This window comes from Bufo bufo, chromosome 5 (genome assembly GCF_905171765.1).
Source record: "Bufo bufo chromosome 5, aBufBuf1.1, whole genome shotgun sequence".
NCBI lineage: Eukaryota > Metazoa > Chordata > Amphibia > Anura > Bufonidae > Bufo > Bufo bufo.
This window is the reverse complement of record NC_053393.1, coordinates 509668742-509689054: the sequence shown is the minus strand read 5'-3', so window position 1 is coordinate 509689054 and position 20313 is coordinate 509668742. Positions and strand designations below refer to the sequence as shown.

General features: G+C 42.6%; 1 protein-coding gene across 11 annotated transcripts in view; it reads left to right on the top strand.

Moving 5' to 3' along the window:
- KIAA1217 (KIAA1217 ortholog) overlaps positions 1–20313 on the top strand; it is a 445177-nt gene that overhangs the window by 324519 nt on the left and 100345 nt on the right. For 10 of the 11 annotated variants that reach the window (XM_040434411.1, XM_040434414.1, XM_040434422.1 and 7 more), the window contains 2 exons: positions 828–1026; positions 20164–20257. In XM_040434411.1, the coding sequence (XP_040290345.1) occupies positions 828–1026; positions 20164–20257 (293 nt within the window). Of the gene's footprint in view, positions 1–827; positions 1027–19445; positions 19695–20163; positions 20258–20313 lie in introns of those variants that run through there. The other variant, XM_040434418.1, reaches the window with a different exon arrangement.

Below are 20313 nucleotides of genomic sequence, written 5' to 3'. Positions count from 1 at the left end.
CTGTGAAGGGGACAGGGCGACTGCACTGTATTAAGGAGAGGATGAATGGGGCCATTCATTGTGAGATTTTGAGCAACAAACTCCTTCCCTCAGTCAGAGCATTGAAGATGGGTCGTGGCTGGGTCTTCCAACATGACTATGACCCGAAGCACACAGCCAGAATAACCAAGTAGTGGCTCCGTAAGAAGCATTTCAAGGTTCTGGAGTGGCCTAGCCAGTCTCCACACCTAAATCCAATAGAACATCTTTGGAGGGAGCTAAAACTCTTTGTTGCTCAGTGATAGCCCCGAAACCTGACAGATCTAGAGGAGATCTGTGTGGAGGAGTGGGCCAAAATCCCTGTTGCAGTGTGTGCAAACCTGGTCAAGAACTACAGGAAACGTTTTGAGCTCGGTAATTGCAAACAAAGGCTTCTGTACCAAATATTAACACTGATTTTCTCAGGTGTTCAAATACTTAAGTTCAGCAGTGCAAGACAAATAAATTCTTTAAAAATCATACAATGTGATTTCCGGATTTTTTGTTTTTTAATTCTGTCTCTCAGAGTGGAAATGCACCTCCAATGTGAATTTCAGACCCCTCCATGATTTCTAAGTGGGAGAACTTGCAAAATCGCAGGGTGTTCAAATGCTTCTGTTCCTCACTGTACCTATGGGCTGAAGGCATATGATAATACTAGCCTATGGGCAGGTAAGACATTGGGAGAGTTCCTCTAGTGTGAACTGCGCTCGCTATATATATAGATTTAAGATGTTAATGGTTTTGTTCCTATGGTCGCAGTAGTTAGCCTCTGTTAATTATATATCTCTATATTTCTTATTTTGCAGGTGTGCTTTTTCTTCAGTATGGAGAGGACACAAAGAAATTCCAGATGCCCAATGAAATTACCAGTTTAGACACCATACGTGCCCTCTTTGTAAGTGCCTTCCCGCAGCAGCTGACAATGAAGGTGCTGGAATCCCCCAGTACTGCCATTTATATAAAGGATGAAGGAAGGAACATCTATTATGAGCTGAGTGATGTAAGGTAAGAGAAAAGACATCCTTGATTCAACCAGAATTATTACAATCCGCTCTATATAAAAAGGGTATAAAAACTGTCTTTTTTCTCTGCATGGACCATGATCAACTATGAAATGCGATAATAATCTGATAGTGGCAGGGGCGTATCTATAGTGGAAGCAGGGGCCCGAACTCAGAAGGGGCCCACCCAGGAGGAGGACTAACAGATTTTATTTTCAGGGCCCCCTCAACAGTATTATACAATGACATCATATACAGTGTTTATACGTGTAGGAAATCGATGGAGTGGCTGCCGGGCTTCGTATATGAGAACGATCTAGACTAGCCACAGGAGTTGGGGTTTTACAGAAGGAAAGGGTTAAAAAAAGTTGCTGGGGGGTCCTGTTCAAAAATTTGCAGTGGGCCCAGTAATTTCCAGTTACGCCACTGGATAGTGGGAATTATTGCTACTCAATGGACAGTTAGGCCCCTTTCACACGGGCGAGATATCCGCGCGGGTGCAATGCGTGAAGTGAACGCATTGCACCCGCACCGAATCCGCACCCATTCATTTCTATGGGGCTGTGCACATGAGCGGTGATTTTCACGCATCACTTGTGCGTTGCGTGAAAATTGCAGCAAGCTCTATTTTGTGTGTTTTTCACGCAACGCAGTCCCCATAGAAGTGAATGGGGCTGCGTGAAAATTTTCACGCACGGTTGCTAGGTGACGATCGGCATGGAGCCCCGATCATTATTATTTTCCCTTATAACATGGTTATAAGGGAAAATAATAGCATTCTGAATACAGAATGCATAGTACAATAGGGCTGGAGGGGTTTAAAAAAATAATAAATAATTTAATTCACCTTAATCCACTTGTTCGCGCAGCCGGCATCTCTTCTGTCTTCATCTGTGAGGAAAAGGACCTTTGATGACGTCACTGCGATCATCACATGGTCCGTCACATGATCCATCACCATGGTAAAAGATCATGTGATGGACCATGTGATGAGCGCAGTGACGTAATCAAAGGTCCTATTCCTCAAAGAAGAAGACAGAAGAAATGCCGGCTGCGTGAACAAGTGAGTTAAATTATTTTTTCTTTTTTTAACCCCTCCAGCCCTATTGTACTATGCATTCTGTATTCAGAATGCTATTATTTTCCCTTAATACCATGTTATAAGGGGAAATAATACAATCTACACAGCACCTAACCCAAACCTGAACTTCTGTGAAGAAGTTTTGGTCTGGGTACCACATTCAGTTTTTTATCACGCGCGTGCAAAACACATTGCACCCGCGCAATAAAAACTGAACAGCGGAACGCAATTGCAGTCAAAACTGACTGCAATTGGGTACCTACTCGCGCGGGTTTTCCGCAACGCATCCGGACCTTATCCGGACACGCTCGTGTGAAAGAGGCCTTAGTCCTGCAGACAGATATCGTCAGTGTAGATTGAGTTCTGTCAGTGCCGTGACCCAAACCTATGTTCAGAGCAGAATCTCTACAAATTCAAGTGTATATAAATAGGCATTTGAGTAACTTTTGTTTCCTAAATCCTTGTAAGGGGTATTTCAGCCTGAGGCATTTATCATCTATGCACTGGATCGGTGATAAATGGTAGAGGACCTCTACCGATCACCAGAATCGGGACTCCCAGTCATCCATTCTGCCCCTTGCTGTCTAACTGTGTTCTGAGCTTGGCTGTTTTCGTCAGTGCCCTAGACTGTGAATGGAGTAGTAGAGCGTATGCTCGACTGGCCCTGTATTCATCCAAGATCTGTGACTGGGGGAATGTGGACTGGGGTTCCCAGTTCTGGTGATTAGTGGGGGTCCCAACGGTCCCAATCTAGCATTTATCAGCTATACAGTGGATAGGTGATAAATGCTTTAGGCTGGAATACCCCTTTAACTTTCTATGGGCCCAAACTGCAGCCAGGACTGGCCCACCAGAGGAGCTTCCATTCAGGCCAGGCTCTGTCAAAACCCTCCCCTCAACCACATATTGGTGGCCTATCCTGAGTATAGGCCATCAATATAAAAATGCTGGAATACCTCTTTAAAGGGGCTGTCCCACAAGGGATATTCTAAATTTTTCAAATCAGCATCTGGATCTGAATACTTTTGTAATTGCATGTAATTAAAATTTTTGCATAGTTATTTAATAAAATATATCTGTATAGCGCCACCTGCTGTTTGCTCTTTTTCTAATTTCTCTGTCCTGCACATGTTCAGTTCCATCCTTCAACTGCCACCAGCTGCAGTAGGAAGGACATGCTCCCTAAGCCGCCAGCTTGAAATAAATCTAGCAGAGCAATTGGAGCAATGAATGGGGAGATCTCTGGATCTATATGAGGTACAGGGCTGGTTCTAAGGCCTCTTTCACACGAGCGTGATGGATTAGGTCCGGGTGCATTCAGTGAAACTCGCAGCATTTTCCAAGCAAGTTCAGTCAGTTTTGTCTGCGATTGCGTTCAATTGTTCAGTTTTTTCCGCGCGGGTACAATGCGTTTTGATGCATTTTTCACACCTGTGATAAAAAAACGTACAAACAACATCTCTTAGCAACCATCAGTGAAAAATGCATTGTATCCGCACTTGCTTCAGGATGCAATGCATTTTTCACTGAAGCCCCATTCACTTCTATGGGGCCAGGATTGCGTGAAAAACACAGAATATAGAACATGCTGCGATTTTCACGCAACGCAGAACTGATGAGTGAAAAACAAAACACTCATGTACACAGACCCATTGAAGTGAATGGGTCAGGATTCAGTACGGGTGCTGTGCGTTCACGTCACGCATCGCACCCACGCGGAAACCTCGCTCGTGTGAAAGAGGCCTTACTCTGTTAGAAAGAGATTGTCATGTACTATATGATGTCTGATTTTAATTTTTTACATTAATCATGGGATAACCCCTGTAGGAGCCGGCTTTGGAGCCAATGACTTGTCACTAAAGTCTATTACTGAGGTCCTCTTCCACGGGTCTTGTTTTTGCAGGCAGAGGCTTCCTCGACCTCCACACAGGCTTTGGGCACACAGAACTGCCTAGTCCTAAGGGCAACACATTAGGATGATCCGCACGTCAGCCACCCTTCTACATTATCTTACTTCGGTACTGAGATTCTATTGAAGCAATTGTGTCGAGTATGATGTATAGGATCATTGCGGCGCTAGACGAGGGCGGCTATATTTCAGCTTTTTAAATGAAGTCAAATTTTATGTAAAAAGTAACATCTTGCAAAAGTTGATTCATCTCACTTTTCCCGCCTTGTGCCAGAAAATGAGCGTGTAAATACCGTGGCGGCGGATTTATGGTGTCCCTTTTTATGCGCCGCAGCATACACTGTCAACGCTGGATGAGAATAAATGGGGATTATTAATATTCTAGACATTCACAGCTCTGGATACCAAGTCAGTCATCATGGAGGTTTGAGGCAATTTAAGTACTGCAGCAGCGATATTAATATTCTATAATCTCACCCTTAGGACTCGTTCCGAGTGCCTCATTATCATTATCATGTGAAATTACAGCAATACACCAGGGCTCATGATTAGAATCATGCCACATGTGCAAATAATGGAAATGAGCACTAATAACTTACATAACTTTTTCTGCACTTTATTGTTTGGTTTTAAGTACATTTTATCTAATACCCCCAGTAAAAAAAAAGTCTAATGAGCTTTTTTTGACAACTCCCTGTTTTATTGATTTGGTTTCTAGTTTTTTAAACAAAAAAATTATCATAAAAATATAGGTGTGATTAGTTTTATATATATATATATATATAATTTTTTTTTTTTTCTTCTTTGCACATTTAAAGGCTATGTACACCTTTGGGGGCAATGTTTTATTATTGCATTGTACTTATTTAGAGCTAAAAATCTTTTTTTCAATTGGTCTTTATTAAAAGTATAGAGTCCTTTTTTCTGTACAGAGCTTAGATGCTCTAGTAGCTGCTTGTGGATTTTCTGTCGTTTCTGTCAATTAGGGAGCAGACAGACTACTTATCTCTGCTCTCTGACCTTATAAACACTCATCATAGCTCAGGTCTTATCTTACTGATAATAATGTGGCTTAAATAAGTGTTTATGACCTCTCAGTAGTTTAGAGATAAGGTTTATTAGTGAAAGTACCACTCATACAGTTAGAAAAACAGTTAATAGTTGTGACAGAATGGCTCAATATTTTTTATAAAGGCCAATTGAAAATATGATTTTTAGCCAAAAATGAGTAAAATGCAATTATAAACAACAATCGCCTTCGAAAGCGTACATAACATTTAACCACTTCACGACAGCCCATTGACTATAAACATCCTATGGGCAGTCATTTATCTCTGAATGGACGTTCCGGAACGTCCATTCAGAGATGGCAGCTGCACGCTAATCGTGCAGCTGCCGAGCGGGAGGCCGCTGTCAGTGACAGCAGGGCAACCCAGAGAGAAGGCAGGTACCGTTCCTGGGTGTCCCTGCCTTCTAGATCGCTGTATACACAGCGCTCTTTCAGTAGACATATGTATTTCCACGTCCGTAACAACCTGCCCTATAAAAATATCACATAACCTAACCCCTCAGGTGAATAACGTAAAAAAAACTAACATAACATAAAGCGCAACACCAAGCAATCAAAAAGGCTTATGCCCCCCAAAATAGTACCAATCAAACCATCACCTCATCTCGCAAAAAATGAGAACCTAACTAAGACATTCGGTTAAAAAATAAAAAAGCTATGGCTCTCAGACTATGGAGACATTAAAACATTTTTTTGGTTTCAAAAATGCTATTATTGTGTAAAACTTTTGTATACTTTTTCTTATTTATTTATTTAGTATTTCCACGTCTGTAACGATCTGCTCTATAAAAATGTCAAATGACCTAACCCCTTAGATGAACGCTGTAAAAATAAATAAATAAAAACTGTGCTAAAACAACCAATTTTTTGGTCACCTTGCCCCATAAAGTGTAATAATTAATGATCAAAAAATCATATGTACCCAAAAATGGTACCAATAAAAACTTCAACTCTTTCTGCAAAAAATTAGCCCCTGCACAAGACGATCTGCAGAAAAATAAAAAAATATGGCGTTCAGAAATTGGAGACACAAAAACATAATTTTTTTTCCAAAAATGCTTTATTATGTAAAACTGAAACAAACAAAGAAAGTAGACTTATTTGATATCATTGCGTCCGTAACAACCTGCTCTATAAAAATAGCACATGATCTACCCTGTCAGATGAATGTTGTAAAAAATAAAAACAGTGCCAAAACACCAATTTTCTGGTTACCTTGCTCCACAAAAAACTTTATAGAGCAATTAAAAATCATATGTACCCAAAAAAGGACCAATATAAAACTGCCAGCTTATCCCCTAGTTTCCAAAAGGGAGTCACTTTTGGGGAGTTTCTACTGTAAGGGTGCATCAGGGGTCTTCAAATAGGACGTGGCATCTAAAAACCAGTTCAGCAAAATCTGCCTTCCAAAAACCATATGGCGCTCCTTTTCTTCTGCGCCCTGCCGTGTGCCCTTAGATCAGTTTTATGACCACATGTGGGGTGTTTTTGTAAACCGCAGAATCAGGGTAATAAATATTAAGTTTTGTTTGACTGTTAACCCTTGATTTGTTAAAGAAAAAAATGGATTAAAATGGAAAATCTTCCAAAAAAGTCAAATTTAGAAATGTCATCTCCATTTTCCTTTAATTCTTGTGGAACACCTAAAGGGTTAACAAAGTTTGTAAAATCTGTTTTGAGTACCTTGAGGGGTGTAGTTTCTACAATGGGGTCATTTATGTGGGGTTTCCACTATGTAAGCCCCACAAAGTGACTTCAGACCTGAACTGGTCCTTAAAAAAGTTGAAAATTAAAAATTGCTTCAAAAATTCCAAACCTTAACGTCCTTAAAAAAAAAAAAAATTACATTACCAAAATGATGCCCACATAAAGTAGATATATGGGGAATGTTAATTAATGAATATTTTATGAGGCATCACTATCTGTCTTAAAAGAGAGAGATTCAAATTTAGAAAACTGTGAATTTTTTCAAATTTTCGTTAAATTTTGGATTTTTTTTTATAAATAAAGGTAAAATATATTGACTCAAATTTATCATTACGATGAAGTACAATGTGTCATGAGAAATCAATCTCTGAATGGCTTGGATAAGTAAAAGCGTTCCAAAGTTATTACTACATAAAGTGACACATGTCAAATTTACTAAATTTGGCCTGGTCAGGAAGGGGGTAAATGGCCCGATCTGGAAGTGGTTAGATATTGGTGGTACAACAGCTGTAATAAGGAAAAACCCATAAAAAGAAGAGTCACATCACTCCTGTGTCAATGCAGACTTAATGTTTCTTAGTGCCAATTGAAATCTTAAAAGAAGTAAATATTGTTGACCTAGCCTTAGGATCTTATTGTGGCGGTTCCGACTCCCAAAAAATCCCGCAGATCAGCTGTTTTAAAGGGGCCACAGAACTCAGACAAGTGCTGCAACTGCTGCAGCATGCAGAGCACAGCGCCATCCATTTCATAGTGGCAGCGCTTAGCGTAGCAGCTTAGTCCCATTCCCTTGGATGTGATTGAGAGGCACAAAGGCCATGTGACTGACATGATATAACAGGCCGAGGAAGAGGCAACAGCTTTCATCATAGCACTATGACTCCTTGCAATAGCTTACTGACAGGGGTGTCAGGAGTTGGACCCCACGAATCAAATATTGATGACCTATCTTTAGGATAAGGATCAATATTTAAATTCTGGAAAAACCCTAAGCTTCTTCATCACTACGGCATTTGGAACACTAAAGGCTAAAAATGTGGAACAATAATGGCTAAAATCTTCATCATTACGGCATTTGGAACACTACGAGATTAATAAATCAGACAGTTTTGCTGATTTATAAAACAAAATTAAATTTAAAAAAATCAATAAAAAGGTCTGCTTTTTTAATATAATTTCCACATAATGGACAAGAGGAGGAATGGTCAGCTATGAGATGAGATGATATCACATAATTTTAGTAAAAAGACAAAAGATGAAACTAAAACATAAATGATCGACATGTCTGATTCTACTAGTATCAGATGGATTTCTTTAAGCGAGGTTGGTTTTGGAACTCCAATAGAAGTGAATGGAGAGAGCTTTGCATGCGTGGCCACCTCTCCATTCACAGCGGGTGCAATATGAAGGTTGCATACTTACCAACACTGTGTCACGGTAGGTGAGGGAAGGGAAGAAAACCAAATACAACAACGGTAACAAAAACACCAGGCTAGGCCCCAAAGCTATGGAAGAGGGAAAGGTCACCACCTGACAATCCCTGAGCCTTTCCCTGACTGCTGACAGCATGAGCAAATCCTAAAGGTGGAAGTGCTCATACGCTGGAACCTAAGGCCTGCTGACACTGAAACAAACCCTCAGATAGGGAGCTGGAGATAAGACAACCGGTTCCTTGCTCTTGTAAAGGAACCAGTGTCTCCCTGAGGCCTAGCCAGAATACACAACAAAAGGGAAGGAGGACTTAGCTTTAGACGGACGGGGAGCAGGAGATCCACCAAACACTTGCTGAGAACTCCAGGAGCAAATATAACCCACAAAGGCAGTAGTGAGAGGCGGACATAAATAGAACCACTAACTAGCTAATGAGCAGAACCTGTGGGGAGGTGGGATCCTGCCCAAAACAACAGCAAGGAAAAAGAAAAAGATCTGTCAGATAGACTCATGTGCAGCCTATCGGATCAGGACAGGCCGTGACACAATGTAGTTGGTAAATACGGGGACCTTCCCAATCACATCCAGGAATACCCGCTCACAGATGAGGATTACATAAACCCAGACCATTTTTTGCTTAGGGAAGAGTCCCTGCAAATTAGGGACTGTTGTCAACCATGCGGTTGGGGGACTCCATTTCTGGTGGAGGTCATAGAGATGGAATCTCTAACTACTTACTGTTTTACTCAATGTGCCAATCAATGTTAAGGTCCATTCAGACGTCTGTAAATGCTTTGCGATCCACAAAACACGGATACCGGCCGTGTGCATTCCGCATTTTGATCTCTGTTCAGATCCGCCTGTATACATGATGGGTTTATGTTTGGTTTGCACATTTTAGAATTCCGTATTCCTCCTCAAACAGACCCTTCTGGCATTACCCCCTGCTCATGCCTTAGATCTCTGTAGAAGCATCTGTCAGCACACCGTAAAGGACTCGGACACTTTTCACCTATTTTCCCTGATTTTCCTCTGTGAGACCGACGCTACAGCTTTATATATCACATATGTGATACCTATTCTCTAAGAATAATAGTAACATAATAACATAGTTTATAAGGCTGAAAAAATACTTCTGTCCATCTAGTTCGGCCTGTTATCCTGCAAGTTGATCCAGAGGAAGGCAAAAAAAATAAATAAATAAACTGTGAGGTAGAAGTAAATTTTCAGGCAATCAGAATAACTCCCTGGATAAATGACCCATCTCTAGTAACTATAACCTGTATTATTATTACACTCCAGAAATACATCCAGGCCCCTCTTGAACTCTTTTAGTGAACTCACCATCACCACCTCCTCAGGCAGAGAGTTCCATAGTCTCACTGCTCTTACCATAAAGAATCCTCTTCTGTGTTTGTGTAGAAACCTTCTTTCCTCCAGACGCAGAAGATGTCCCCTCGTCACAGTCACAGTCCTGGGGATAAATAAATGATGGTAAAAAGAATACTTCATCACCATAGCTTTCCAGCTTCATTCCTTAAATATGTCCTTCTGATGACCTTCAACACGGTGTGGGCCAAAATTTACCCCCAGAATTGCACCATTCATAGTAGTCACTGCATAGGCCTGTAGTGGAGGGTCTTATCTATGGTGTCTGTGTCTGAGCATCTAGAAATATACTAAAGGGGGTCATTTACAATATTATTAGCACCCAGAAGAATTTTATGTTTGCTGCAACTGCCAACTATGTAAGGTCCAGTTCACACTGACGTCATGAGTTCTGTCAGGAACCATATATAATGGATCTGTTGTCTGAAGTTTCCCGGTTACTAAAGGGGATTTAAATACTGATGACCTGTACTCTTGATAGATCATCAGTATCTGATGGGTGGGGATCCGACACCCGGGACCCCTGCCGATCAGCTGTTAGAGAAGGCAGGGGCGCTTGCAGTAGTGACTTGGCCTTCACGCTGCTTTCCCTAGGCCAGTGACGTCACGGTTATCGGTAACGTGGCCTAAGCTCCAAGTGAACTGGGCTGAGCTGTGATACCAAGCACAATGTATGGCGCTGTCCTTGGTGAACGGAGAGAAGGCCGCAGTACTACTGTAAGCACCGGTGCCTTCTCAAACAGCTGATCAGTGGGGGTCCCAGGTGTCGGCCCCAGGTTCTGATGGTTTTGATGACAAAAATGGTGCTGCATACCACGCTATTCTGGTCATTCAGAACTCAGGAACCCAAGAGGAACGAAACATCAATGCAAACCAAGCCCAATAGTGAGAAATGTGAACACCACATATGCTGTTTTCATGCATCTGACAAGGACTTAAAAAAATTATTTGTTTAAAACAATGTGGTAATAGTGACAAATAATGACTTTTATTGCAGGTCCCCTTTATCCTGGTCCCCTGCTGAAGTAAATAGTTGGCGAGTGGGGTGTTTATGCCAGCTATGCCACAGTTCTGTCTGGCATTAGGTTACATGTCTCATGAATGTGGCTTCTTCTCCTGTCTTACCCAACAGATAGACTGATGGCTCCTTAAGATAATTGCTGTTTTTCATTCCTGTCCATAGAAGCATCTGTGAGAGTTAAAGGGGTAGGAAGCTCATCTACTGAACAGGCGTGAACCCACTGATTACTGCCCCCTGTGTGAATGGAGCGACAATTGAGCATAGGCACTGATGCCCCATTCAACCTCTATGGGTGATAGCCAAGCTCTGTACTTGGCCACCAGTCCCATTTAAGTTGAGAGGTGGTGCATAGGCTCGACCATAGCTCCATTCAAACAGAAGCCATGTAATCCTCATTCTCTTGATCGGTGGGAGTCCCAGTGGTCAGACCTCCACCGATCAGTGGATAGGGGATAAATTATTTTACTGGAATACCTCTGCTGATGCCAGACTGGAAGTAAAATGTAATAATAATGAGAAAGTTTTACTGATTGTAAGGATCCTTTAGCATTCGGGCAATTGCAGGAGTCTCTGACAAAGAAGGACTACCCCCCACAAAAAAAAAAAAAAAAACATTTAAAGCCAATAACTTGCTACTAGGGTGCATTTCTTTGATTCTAAATTTGTTAGACTTTATTGTTGATATGGGCTCCAAGAAAAATGTCATCTGGTGGGTCCATGAAACCCCAGTCTAACCCTGTGGGGTAGTATGGTCCAGGGTGCTATAGCTGTTTGGGAGTGGCATGGTGACAAGGCTCTAGAAGTGTGAGTACGCATAGACATAAGGACACCATTTTGCTCACATGGGTGGAGTGGTAAGTGATAAAAGGGTCTGACCTTTCTGCAGACAGGAGGCGTTATAGGACTTTGACTAACTAGTAATGAGTTAAAGCCCCTGTAAATGACTGGGTTGTGCTGAATAGAAGCACCACAGCAGGATGGTAGCTGGTAGTGGGTGGAATTGCCAGAGAGCCCCCACCTGAGAGATAAAGAGGCACCATAGCCAACATTGCCATTTGCCCGTCTGTGAGTGGGGCGGTGCTCATCTGTTTCATCATTTGTGTATTAAAGCATACCTGTGTTTTCACAAAAAAGTTAGCACTCATTATTGTGAAGGAATAGGTATTGTTTGGGCCTCCCTAATGTCTTTTTCAGTCTAATTATTCCCCTCTTCAGCTGTACAGTTAGATCTATTTCTCTCAGAAGCAGGGGGCACCTCCCTTGTGTGGAATTTGCAAGTACTGTACTCCTGTGACGTCCTTTCCCTTACTTCCCACTGTGACAAATAAGGAGGGATAAATTGCAGAAAGGCAGGAAGCTCCTGTGAATTCAGAAGCAGTGTAAAGGCAGTTATTTTCAGACTAAGGAGCTCAGCTAGTTCTGACACCCCACCCCCACACTTCCTCACTGCCATCTTCTAATTCTCTGTTACTAGAGATGGATATTTGTCAGGCAGTGAGCTGCAAATTAAGTGGAACTAAGATCCCTAGGGGTCACAACTGTACAGCTTTTTTCAGGTGGATGCAGCCATGTTTTTTTTCTTATGAAGTGATTTAGAAATCTGCTAATTACACCATTTTCTATATAATTAAAAGAAGTTGTGTGAAAGTTCAGTGACCTTTTAAAGAAGCAGGTCTTCCTTTGAAGAAGACTCTGAGAAACCCTCAAGGCTGTACTATTACACTGTTCTACCACCATACTGCTGTAACATTAGTCAAGTTGAACTGTTTCTGCTGCATGCATGCACCTCTCCTGACATGTCTGTTGTAGTAACTACTTGCATTCCCCATCTTCCTGGGGGAAGGATGGAATAGGTGAAGGAAGGCAGGAAGATAAAGGTAAAGGGAGGAGGTAATGATGGAAGGAAAGAGGGAGTGATGGAAGTGAAAGAAAACCCGAGGGCTGGGCCCACAGGTACAGAGGGTACACAATGCCACAAAGGCACAGACAACTGTTCTTTCCCAGCAGTTGAGTTTACTGAACAATGTAGTGACCAAGAAGCTGAGAATATATAAAACAGATTGGCACACAGAAAATAAACCAACAGTAAATGTAACACTGTCTAACAATAAACCAGTAAATGTGAGGTTTTCCCCAAAGTCCAGTAAGCAGCCTAGCTGCACTTGTATGTTCCTGTACGAGTTCCTCGTTGGGGTGCACCCTAAGTATTGTGCAATACTATTTGTAGTCCACAGGGATTTGATGTCTGTCTCTTGTAACTTTAATCCTTACTCCAGCTGACAGCATATAACACCCTATGAGCAGCCAGTGAGATAGGAAGGTGTCAGCGTATGAGTACCTTAGGGCTATGCATTAGCTCCCAGCCCGTACACCGCAATATAACTGTACTTGGAGCGTTATTGTATGTCCAAATACCCTTCAACAGTGTGGTGCAATGTGACGCGGCAAAGCCGCACTTACAGTTCCTTGGGCAGGTTCTTGGTGCTTTTTCTTATTTCCTGGTCCACTCCAGAACTGGAGCCTACAGACACGACACTCCTGGGGTCGTCCCTGCAAACCTCCCCTTTGTGCTGTCGCCAGTCTCCACCATGAGCTGCAGCCAGCCAGTCGCAGGGGTAACACGTGAGGTTCACGGTGGACCGATGAGGGGCCAAATAATATAACACAGTTCATCAGTTTACTCACGGTTAGCAGATAGCCTCCCTGGGCTGGCAGCATAGTGTTGAGGTGGATAGCACGAAATCCTCCGGGGCACACTCTGTGGTAGGAAGCCTCAGCCAAGATGGTGGTTGAGGTGCCCTTGATGTTAAGGGTGCTTAGGGCGCTTGTTGCGGCTGATGATTTTTGTCGTGACGCCAGTACCGTTAATGGTGGTACAACCATAGGTAGTAATAATGAGGTAGACAGTAGTAAGATGCAACTTTTACTTTGGATGTCTTTCAGTTGCAGTAGTACAATTATGCAGTCTTTAGATGATACAGAGGTAATTCTGAAAATCCACTGTTGTAGGCTTGTCAGGTTTTTGTGGTTTTGGAGCAGTGGGTTACTTCAATGTCTGTGGAACTTCTGGTGGGGTTGCCAGAGGCTAAGGTATCCTTCACCTAAAATATCCCAAAGGTCCTTTCTGCCTGGGTTACGGCTTTTATCCTTTGGATGAAGTTAAATTTGTCCTTCCCTCTTGTCCCTCTTCTGGACTAGAACTTTTCTTTAGAGCTGATGTGCTGGATCTGCACCTTTTCACTCTCTGATCTTCACACTGACCTGTGGTCTCAACTGAACTGATCTCCACTAACCACTGACCTGAACTGAACTCCTCTCACTAAGCCTGACCTGAGTATATATAGGACCTGAACTTTATCCCCATCTAGTGGCGGGATGTATAAATTACACCTAATAGGCCTGTTAACAGGGATTTTGCAGTTACACAAATGCAAAACTATACATTAAGGTACAATGCAATTATTAAGATGAAAAAGTACTTTTAAGCAGTGCCCACACACACGTAGTGGGACGCTGCAGAGCCAGTCCATTCCCTTCTAGATTCAGCAGAGATGATCCCTTGTGGTTTATAGCAGCACCAAGCACAGCCTCCGTCTGCTCACTTCCTGCTTCTAGAGGAACCTCCTCCCCTTACACAGGGAGAGTGTAATGTAATGTCATTTGCTAAGTGCAGTATCAAACCTGCATATTCAGTTTGCTATCACACTTGTAAGGGTCCAAAACAGCCCATAAATTAGCTTTTTTCCAACTTTGCAAACTAAATAGGTTATTAGTATTCCTTAGATAGACAGCTTCAATGTCGACTTTTATCATCTTATCCTTTGCTGCCATCTACTGACCAAAGTGAGATGTTGGAATAATTATACAATTTACAACATAGCAGAGTAATACATTTAAGGTCCCTTGCCCCACATCCTTACAGAAGGAAAGAGGGAATGATGGAAGGAAGGAAAGAGGGAATCATGGAAGGAGGGAATGATGGACAAAATGATGGAAGGAAGGAGGGAATGATGGAAAGGAAAACGTGAAAGGAAGAAGAGGGAAGCTTCTGTTATTATAAGTTCTGTAAGATCCATGCACCTGTCATGAGGTAGTTAGTAGGAGCCCAAGTCTTCCAGATTTCATCAGACTCCGTTATCTATAATTTAAAATGATGTGGGATGATAAGAAAAGCAACGTTTGCTCCCCTATGTATCATACACTGATGTGCAGGACATTGTGTTGGTTGTCACACCGCTCGTTAGACTTTTAGTAGAAACGCTCTTACCTGACCTTAACACCGTGTAATATTTAATGAGCACCGTCTAATCTCCTCTACAAGTTTCCACTAGTTGATGCTGAAAAGAATTTGTCTTTGTATTGCTGGTCGGACGGAGCCAAATAATCTGCTCTATTTCAAATCTTGTTTAAATTCCCATAGGGAGACTCTAGATCTGAAGTACAAGCTGCACTGTGAAGCGCGTCGTGTATTTTTGTAACATTTTCACAGATTTCTGTATAAAACTTTTAATCTTTTTATCAGAGCCAAAGTTACTTCATATCGCGTGGGGTGGGTTTAAGCGATCTGCCTCTCCTCAGCTGTCACTGAGATGCCGTCTTACAATGTGCACCTTTGTACAGCAGAAAGCCGCTGATTGCAGTGTTTGTCAAACATCAGCAAAATTCCACTTAGTTGACAGTTGTCAGGAAAATGTTAAAACTTCCTTGAAAAAAAAAAGGGAAAATCAGATGAGTCTGTCATTGTAATGGTATGCAAAATTTGTACGCAGAATCCACTCCCATCCATGTATAGACACCCGCTGATTTTGGAAAAGCTTTGACTGCACATCTATGGCATTTGCTCCATTACAAGACTGCCTAACAAAGTGCACAAGTCAGAGGCCAGATAAAGCCGAGAAGTCCAGTGGATGTGCGGCAGATGTCCCTTCACTTTGTGGGGCCTCGTTCTGGAGACAGGAGAGGGTCTCAGAGGTGGAATCAACACCTATCTGACATTTGTGGCATAAACTAGCTATATGCCTCAAGCCCAGGAGGAACAGAGGATGGGAGTGGTGGTGCCTCTAGATGCAAAACTTATTCAAAGTGGCAGTCTACATGCCCACGTTCCCTAGGTCCAAGTAGTGATAGAAGGGCTCACTCTTTCTTCCTTCAGGGCACACCCTAATGTTGGGGCTCCTTTCTGATGGTAGTTGGGGTGCCCTTGGTGTTGTACAGAGTCAGAAACCAGGCCGGTTATAGAAAATAAACAAGTCTACTCGTACTAAAGTGCAGAATGGGAGTTGTAGTACATCTGACGATATCCAGGCACAGTTCCAAGGCAAGTCACAGTGAAGTTTCTTCCCATGAGCTATATGTAGGCGAAAATAAATAATGATGATAATAGGAGTAGTAGTACCTGAGCTGCTTCTGAACGCTTTGCAACATTTCCAGTATGATCACAGGCATGCAAAGCTCTCAAAAATATGGTAGGTGCCGGAGACTACAAACCATCCACATGCCAAAAGTCTCCCAATCAGCTCTGCAATTTGTAGACTAAAGCATGCAGCTCGCCAAACGGTCAGCCAAACCGATATATAAGGGTGAAAGGTACTGTTTACTGTTAATCCTTCCGCAATAAGCAAAGTCTATAGCCATAATGAGCAAATACCTTGCTAACATGCACAGCCTTGTGATCCTGGACAGTCTTTGGATACCTGTTCCTCCTTCTGTCTCTCAACAGGAACAATATTTCTCCAAGAGCTGAATTAGCATCTGCACTGAACAGCAGGCAGTGCTAAACTGAAGTGACTGATGCAATACTAATTAGAAAAAAAATCCTCCCTCAGAGGGGAAAGCTAGTTCCCTCTGCTGAGCCAGGGCATAATTAACTAAACAGTGCCACCTATAGATAGCTTTTGGAAATAAATACAAAGCATGAACAGATTAAACAACATAGAACCAAGAACAATTTGCAAGTACCCTGTTCTGGGGCTCTGGAGATATGTTGTAAATGTTGAGATGGGACAATCCTTTTTGTGAAACATCCACATGTTGCACAGATGTCTATGTTTAGGACAATGCGAAAAATCAAAGTCCTAGTATCATCCATTTTTCACTAGGAATTTAGGCTTTAGCCACTCCCAATGAACACCCTATAGATAAGAACTACTCTTTGAGATAACACTTGAGTTATGTAAAGCGTGAAGATTTTCAGGTAGTGTGGGAGCGAGATGGATGACAGGAGTAGTTTTTCTTTTCAGATCTCAAAGCAATGCTTCTAGGAGAGGATATCTGTGTAAGGTTGGGTTCTCAGTGCATTTTTGCCTATCTCAGGGTTTCCGTCAGGGGTATATACCTGAAACCAGTATTCAAACATATACCATGATGGCTACTAGGGATAAGCGAATTGACTTCGGATGAAACATTCGAAGTCGATTCACATAAAACTTTGTTAGAATATTATTAGAATGTATTGGCTCAGATGAGCCGAAGTTATTACTTTGCGAAGTCTCGCGAGACTTCGGGTAATAACTTCAGAAATTCATTTCTACTGTAATGTACCACTTGGAACCGAACCCGAGTTCGGGAAATGTTTTTTTACAGTAGAAATTTATTAATGAAGGTATTACCCGAAGTCTCGCGAGACTTCGTGAAGCAATAACTTCAGCTCATCGGAGCCAATACATTCTACTACTGTATTGGAACAAAGTTTTATGCTAATTGACTTTGGATGTTTCATCTGAAGTCGATTCGCTCATCCCTAGTTATAATGACTGCCTGCTGCTCAGAAGAGCTGACGTCTTAAAGGAAATCTGTCGCCTCTGGCAAGATATATAGAGCACCTGCCACTGACTCCAGATCAGTATTATCAGTACGCGATACTCACCCCCGTTCCCCCTGCTATGCACCCACAAACTGCATAGAGTGGACTTCTCCATTATGGGCTCATGGCTGGTTTGTGGGTGCACAGCAGGGGAATGGGGGTGTGTATCAACATGCAACCTACCGATCAGACGTCAGCGGCAGGTGTTCTCTCAGGTGATGCCGGAGGTGAAAGATTACCTTTAAAGGGGTTATCCCATGATTGATGTAAAATATGAAAATCAGAAATCATATAGTGAATAATAATCTCTTTCTCACAAAGCTAGAACCAGGCCTGTACCTCACATGGATCATCTCCCAGTTAATTGCTCTGCTAGACTCGCAGCTCAGGGGGGTGTCCTTTCTCAGTGGGCATGTCCATTCTGCTGCAGCTCTCTGCCTATCACAGCTTAGGAGGTATGTACTATCTGTTGCAGCTCTCTCCTTTTCATAGCTCAGGGGGAGTTTCCTTTCTGCTGCTCTCTTACTATCACAGTTCAGGGGATGTGTCCTTTCTGCTGCATCTTTCTCCCTGTAACTGAACAAGACCAGAAGAAAAGAAGCAGATACCAGGTCACTGTCCTCAAAAGGGAGTTAATATTATTTAATTTATTAATACCAGGCTTCTATATGGTTTTATGGTTTTTTAAATACATTTTAAACCCCTTTTGAGGACAGCACCCTGGTATCCGATTCTTTTCTTCTGGTCATGTTCATTTGAGGGATTCCACAGGAATAATCAGGCAGTCCTGGAGCAGCAGTCCGACCCCTCACGGATATACACGCTTCTACTGTGTTGTGCCAGCCATTGCCCAACCAGATTTGGTGAGTGTGTGTCACCTCATTGTGGACTATCTAAAGATTACGGAACGCCGTGTATTCTTCTGTTTTTGTTTGTTTTTTAGCTTGCCTGTAATTGCCACAGCTTCTAACAGTAGATCTGGCTGGTGGCAGTTGAAGGATGGAACTGAGCATGTGCGACCACCTCAGTAGGTGGGCACAGACATTACCATACAGATTAAACGCCAAGGGAGCCATTTTAAAGTAAATTACTTCAGGGAATGGCATTTATCATGTAGAGAAAGTCAATAGCAGGCACTAATGTATTGTGATTGTCCATATTGCCACCTTTGCTGGCTGGATTCATTTTTATATCACACTATACACTGCTCATATCCAGGGGTCACGACCACCCAGCAATCCATCAGCAGTGGTTATGCTTGCGCACTATAGGAAAAAGCACTGACCTATATGCACTCCTGTGGTCACTCGAGGCTGGCATTTTTTCCTGTAGTGTACAAGCACGTCCACCACTGCTGGATTGCAGGGTGGTTGTAACCATGGAAACGAGCAGTGTATAATTTGATGGAAAAATGAATCCAGCCAGCAAAGGAGGCAATATGGACAATCACAATCAGGGGTGCACCTAGCCTTTCTGCTGCCTGAGGCGAAAACTGAAACGCACCCCCCCCCCCCCATTTTCTTAAGCTAACCCCTTTGCCACAATGAAAGCGCTCATTGCCCATGGCCCTTCTGCTGCCCCCCTCTTGCCCCTACCTGGTGCTGCTCGAGACGATCGCCTCACCTGGCCTCATTGGTGGTGCATTCCTGATCACAATACATTAGCAAGAGCCTTGTATTAACTTTCTCTACATGATAACTGCCATTCGCTGAAGTGAGACAACCCCTTTAAGAAATGCTTCCATTGCTCTGAACGCTGGTACTATACTACTTTAATGAGACAAAGCTGAGATTAGTGTGGTTTCAGTGGACGTACTTCAGCAGAAGTAGAAGCTGATATCACCAGGAGGGACAGTGTTTCTTTCCATTCTAAATCTGGAAAGTCTCCTTTTAAATGAACCAAAATAGGACCAGCCCAAAACATTCTTCTTCCCCCTTTTCCCTTCCCTTGAACATAATCTCCCTGGTTAAGCTCAGCCCACAAAACTCTGTTTCTGCACCTGGAGCAATGGAATTCAGACCTCATTTAGAAAGCCTCCTAATTCACTGGCTCGTGTCTGAGAAGGAATGTCTTTCCTGAAGGCGTTTGAAGAAAAGCTATAGACGTCTTTTTCTTTGTTTTTGTTTTTTTTTAATTTTGGAGTTGATTACATTTTTACCGTGGAAAATCCGTCCAATTGTTTCGCAGCCGATGCAGTTAGCTGCGCAGGATGTCTGGAAGCTGTAATGCAAGGAGGAGATAGAGATTGCAGAGCAGCCTCGGTGTAAGTTGGTTTGTGGAGACCTGGTCTTGTTTATATCATTCCAACCTGGTATAAGGCTTTGCAGAACAAAGGCCTGCTTGTGCTGTCCGCCGTGCATTGCTCTGATAAGTTCTTATGTGTCTCTTGTGTTTGCTTTCAATGGGCAGAGAGACTTTTAAATATTAACCAAACCTGGGTTGAGTTTATGGTGAAATGCTCTTGCTTCTATTTCTCTTCCTGAGCCTGTCCTTCTTTAGATTACAGTCTGATCCCACAGGGTGTGGGTAGAAGAAAGGTTCTCGTAGAGTCAAAGGGCTGCAAAAGTTCTCGTAGAGTCAGGGGCTTTCTCCCTGTTTTCCTGAGATCATGTCGCTCGTCTGCCCATGGTCTCCAGCAGTCTCATGTAGCTGGAAAATGATGAGGTGAAATGTGAAAGGGACACGTCTAAAGCCTTTTCATCTGCAACAGATATTCATGTTTGTGTTTCCAGGAGTATTCAAGACAGGTCCTTCCTGAAGGTTTACAATAAAGACCCAGCTCACGCCTTCAACCACACTCCCAGGACGGTCAATGGAGACGTAAGGGTAAGTGCCTCCTTGTTCCTCATGAAGTCCTCTTGCATCTTGTATAGTGTTTAGCC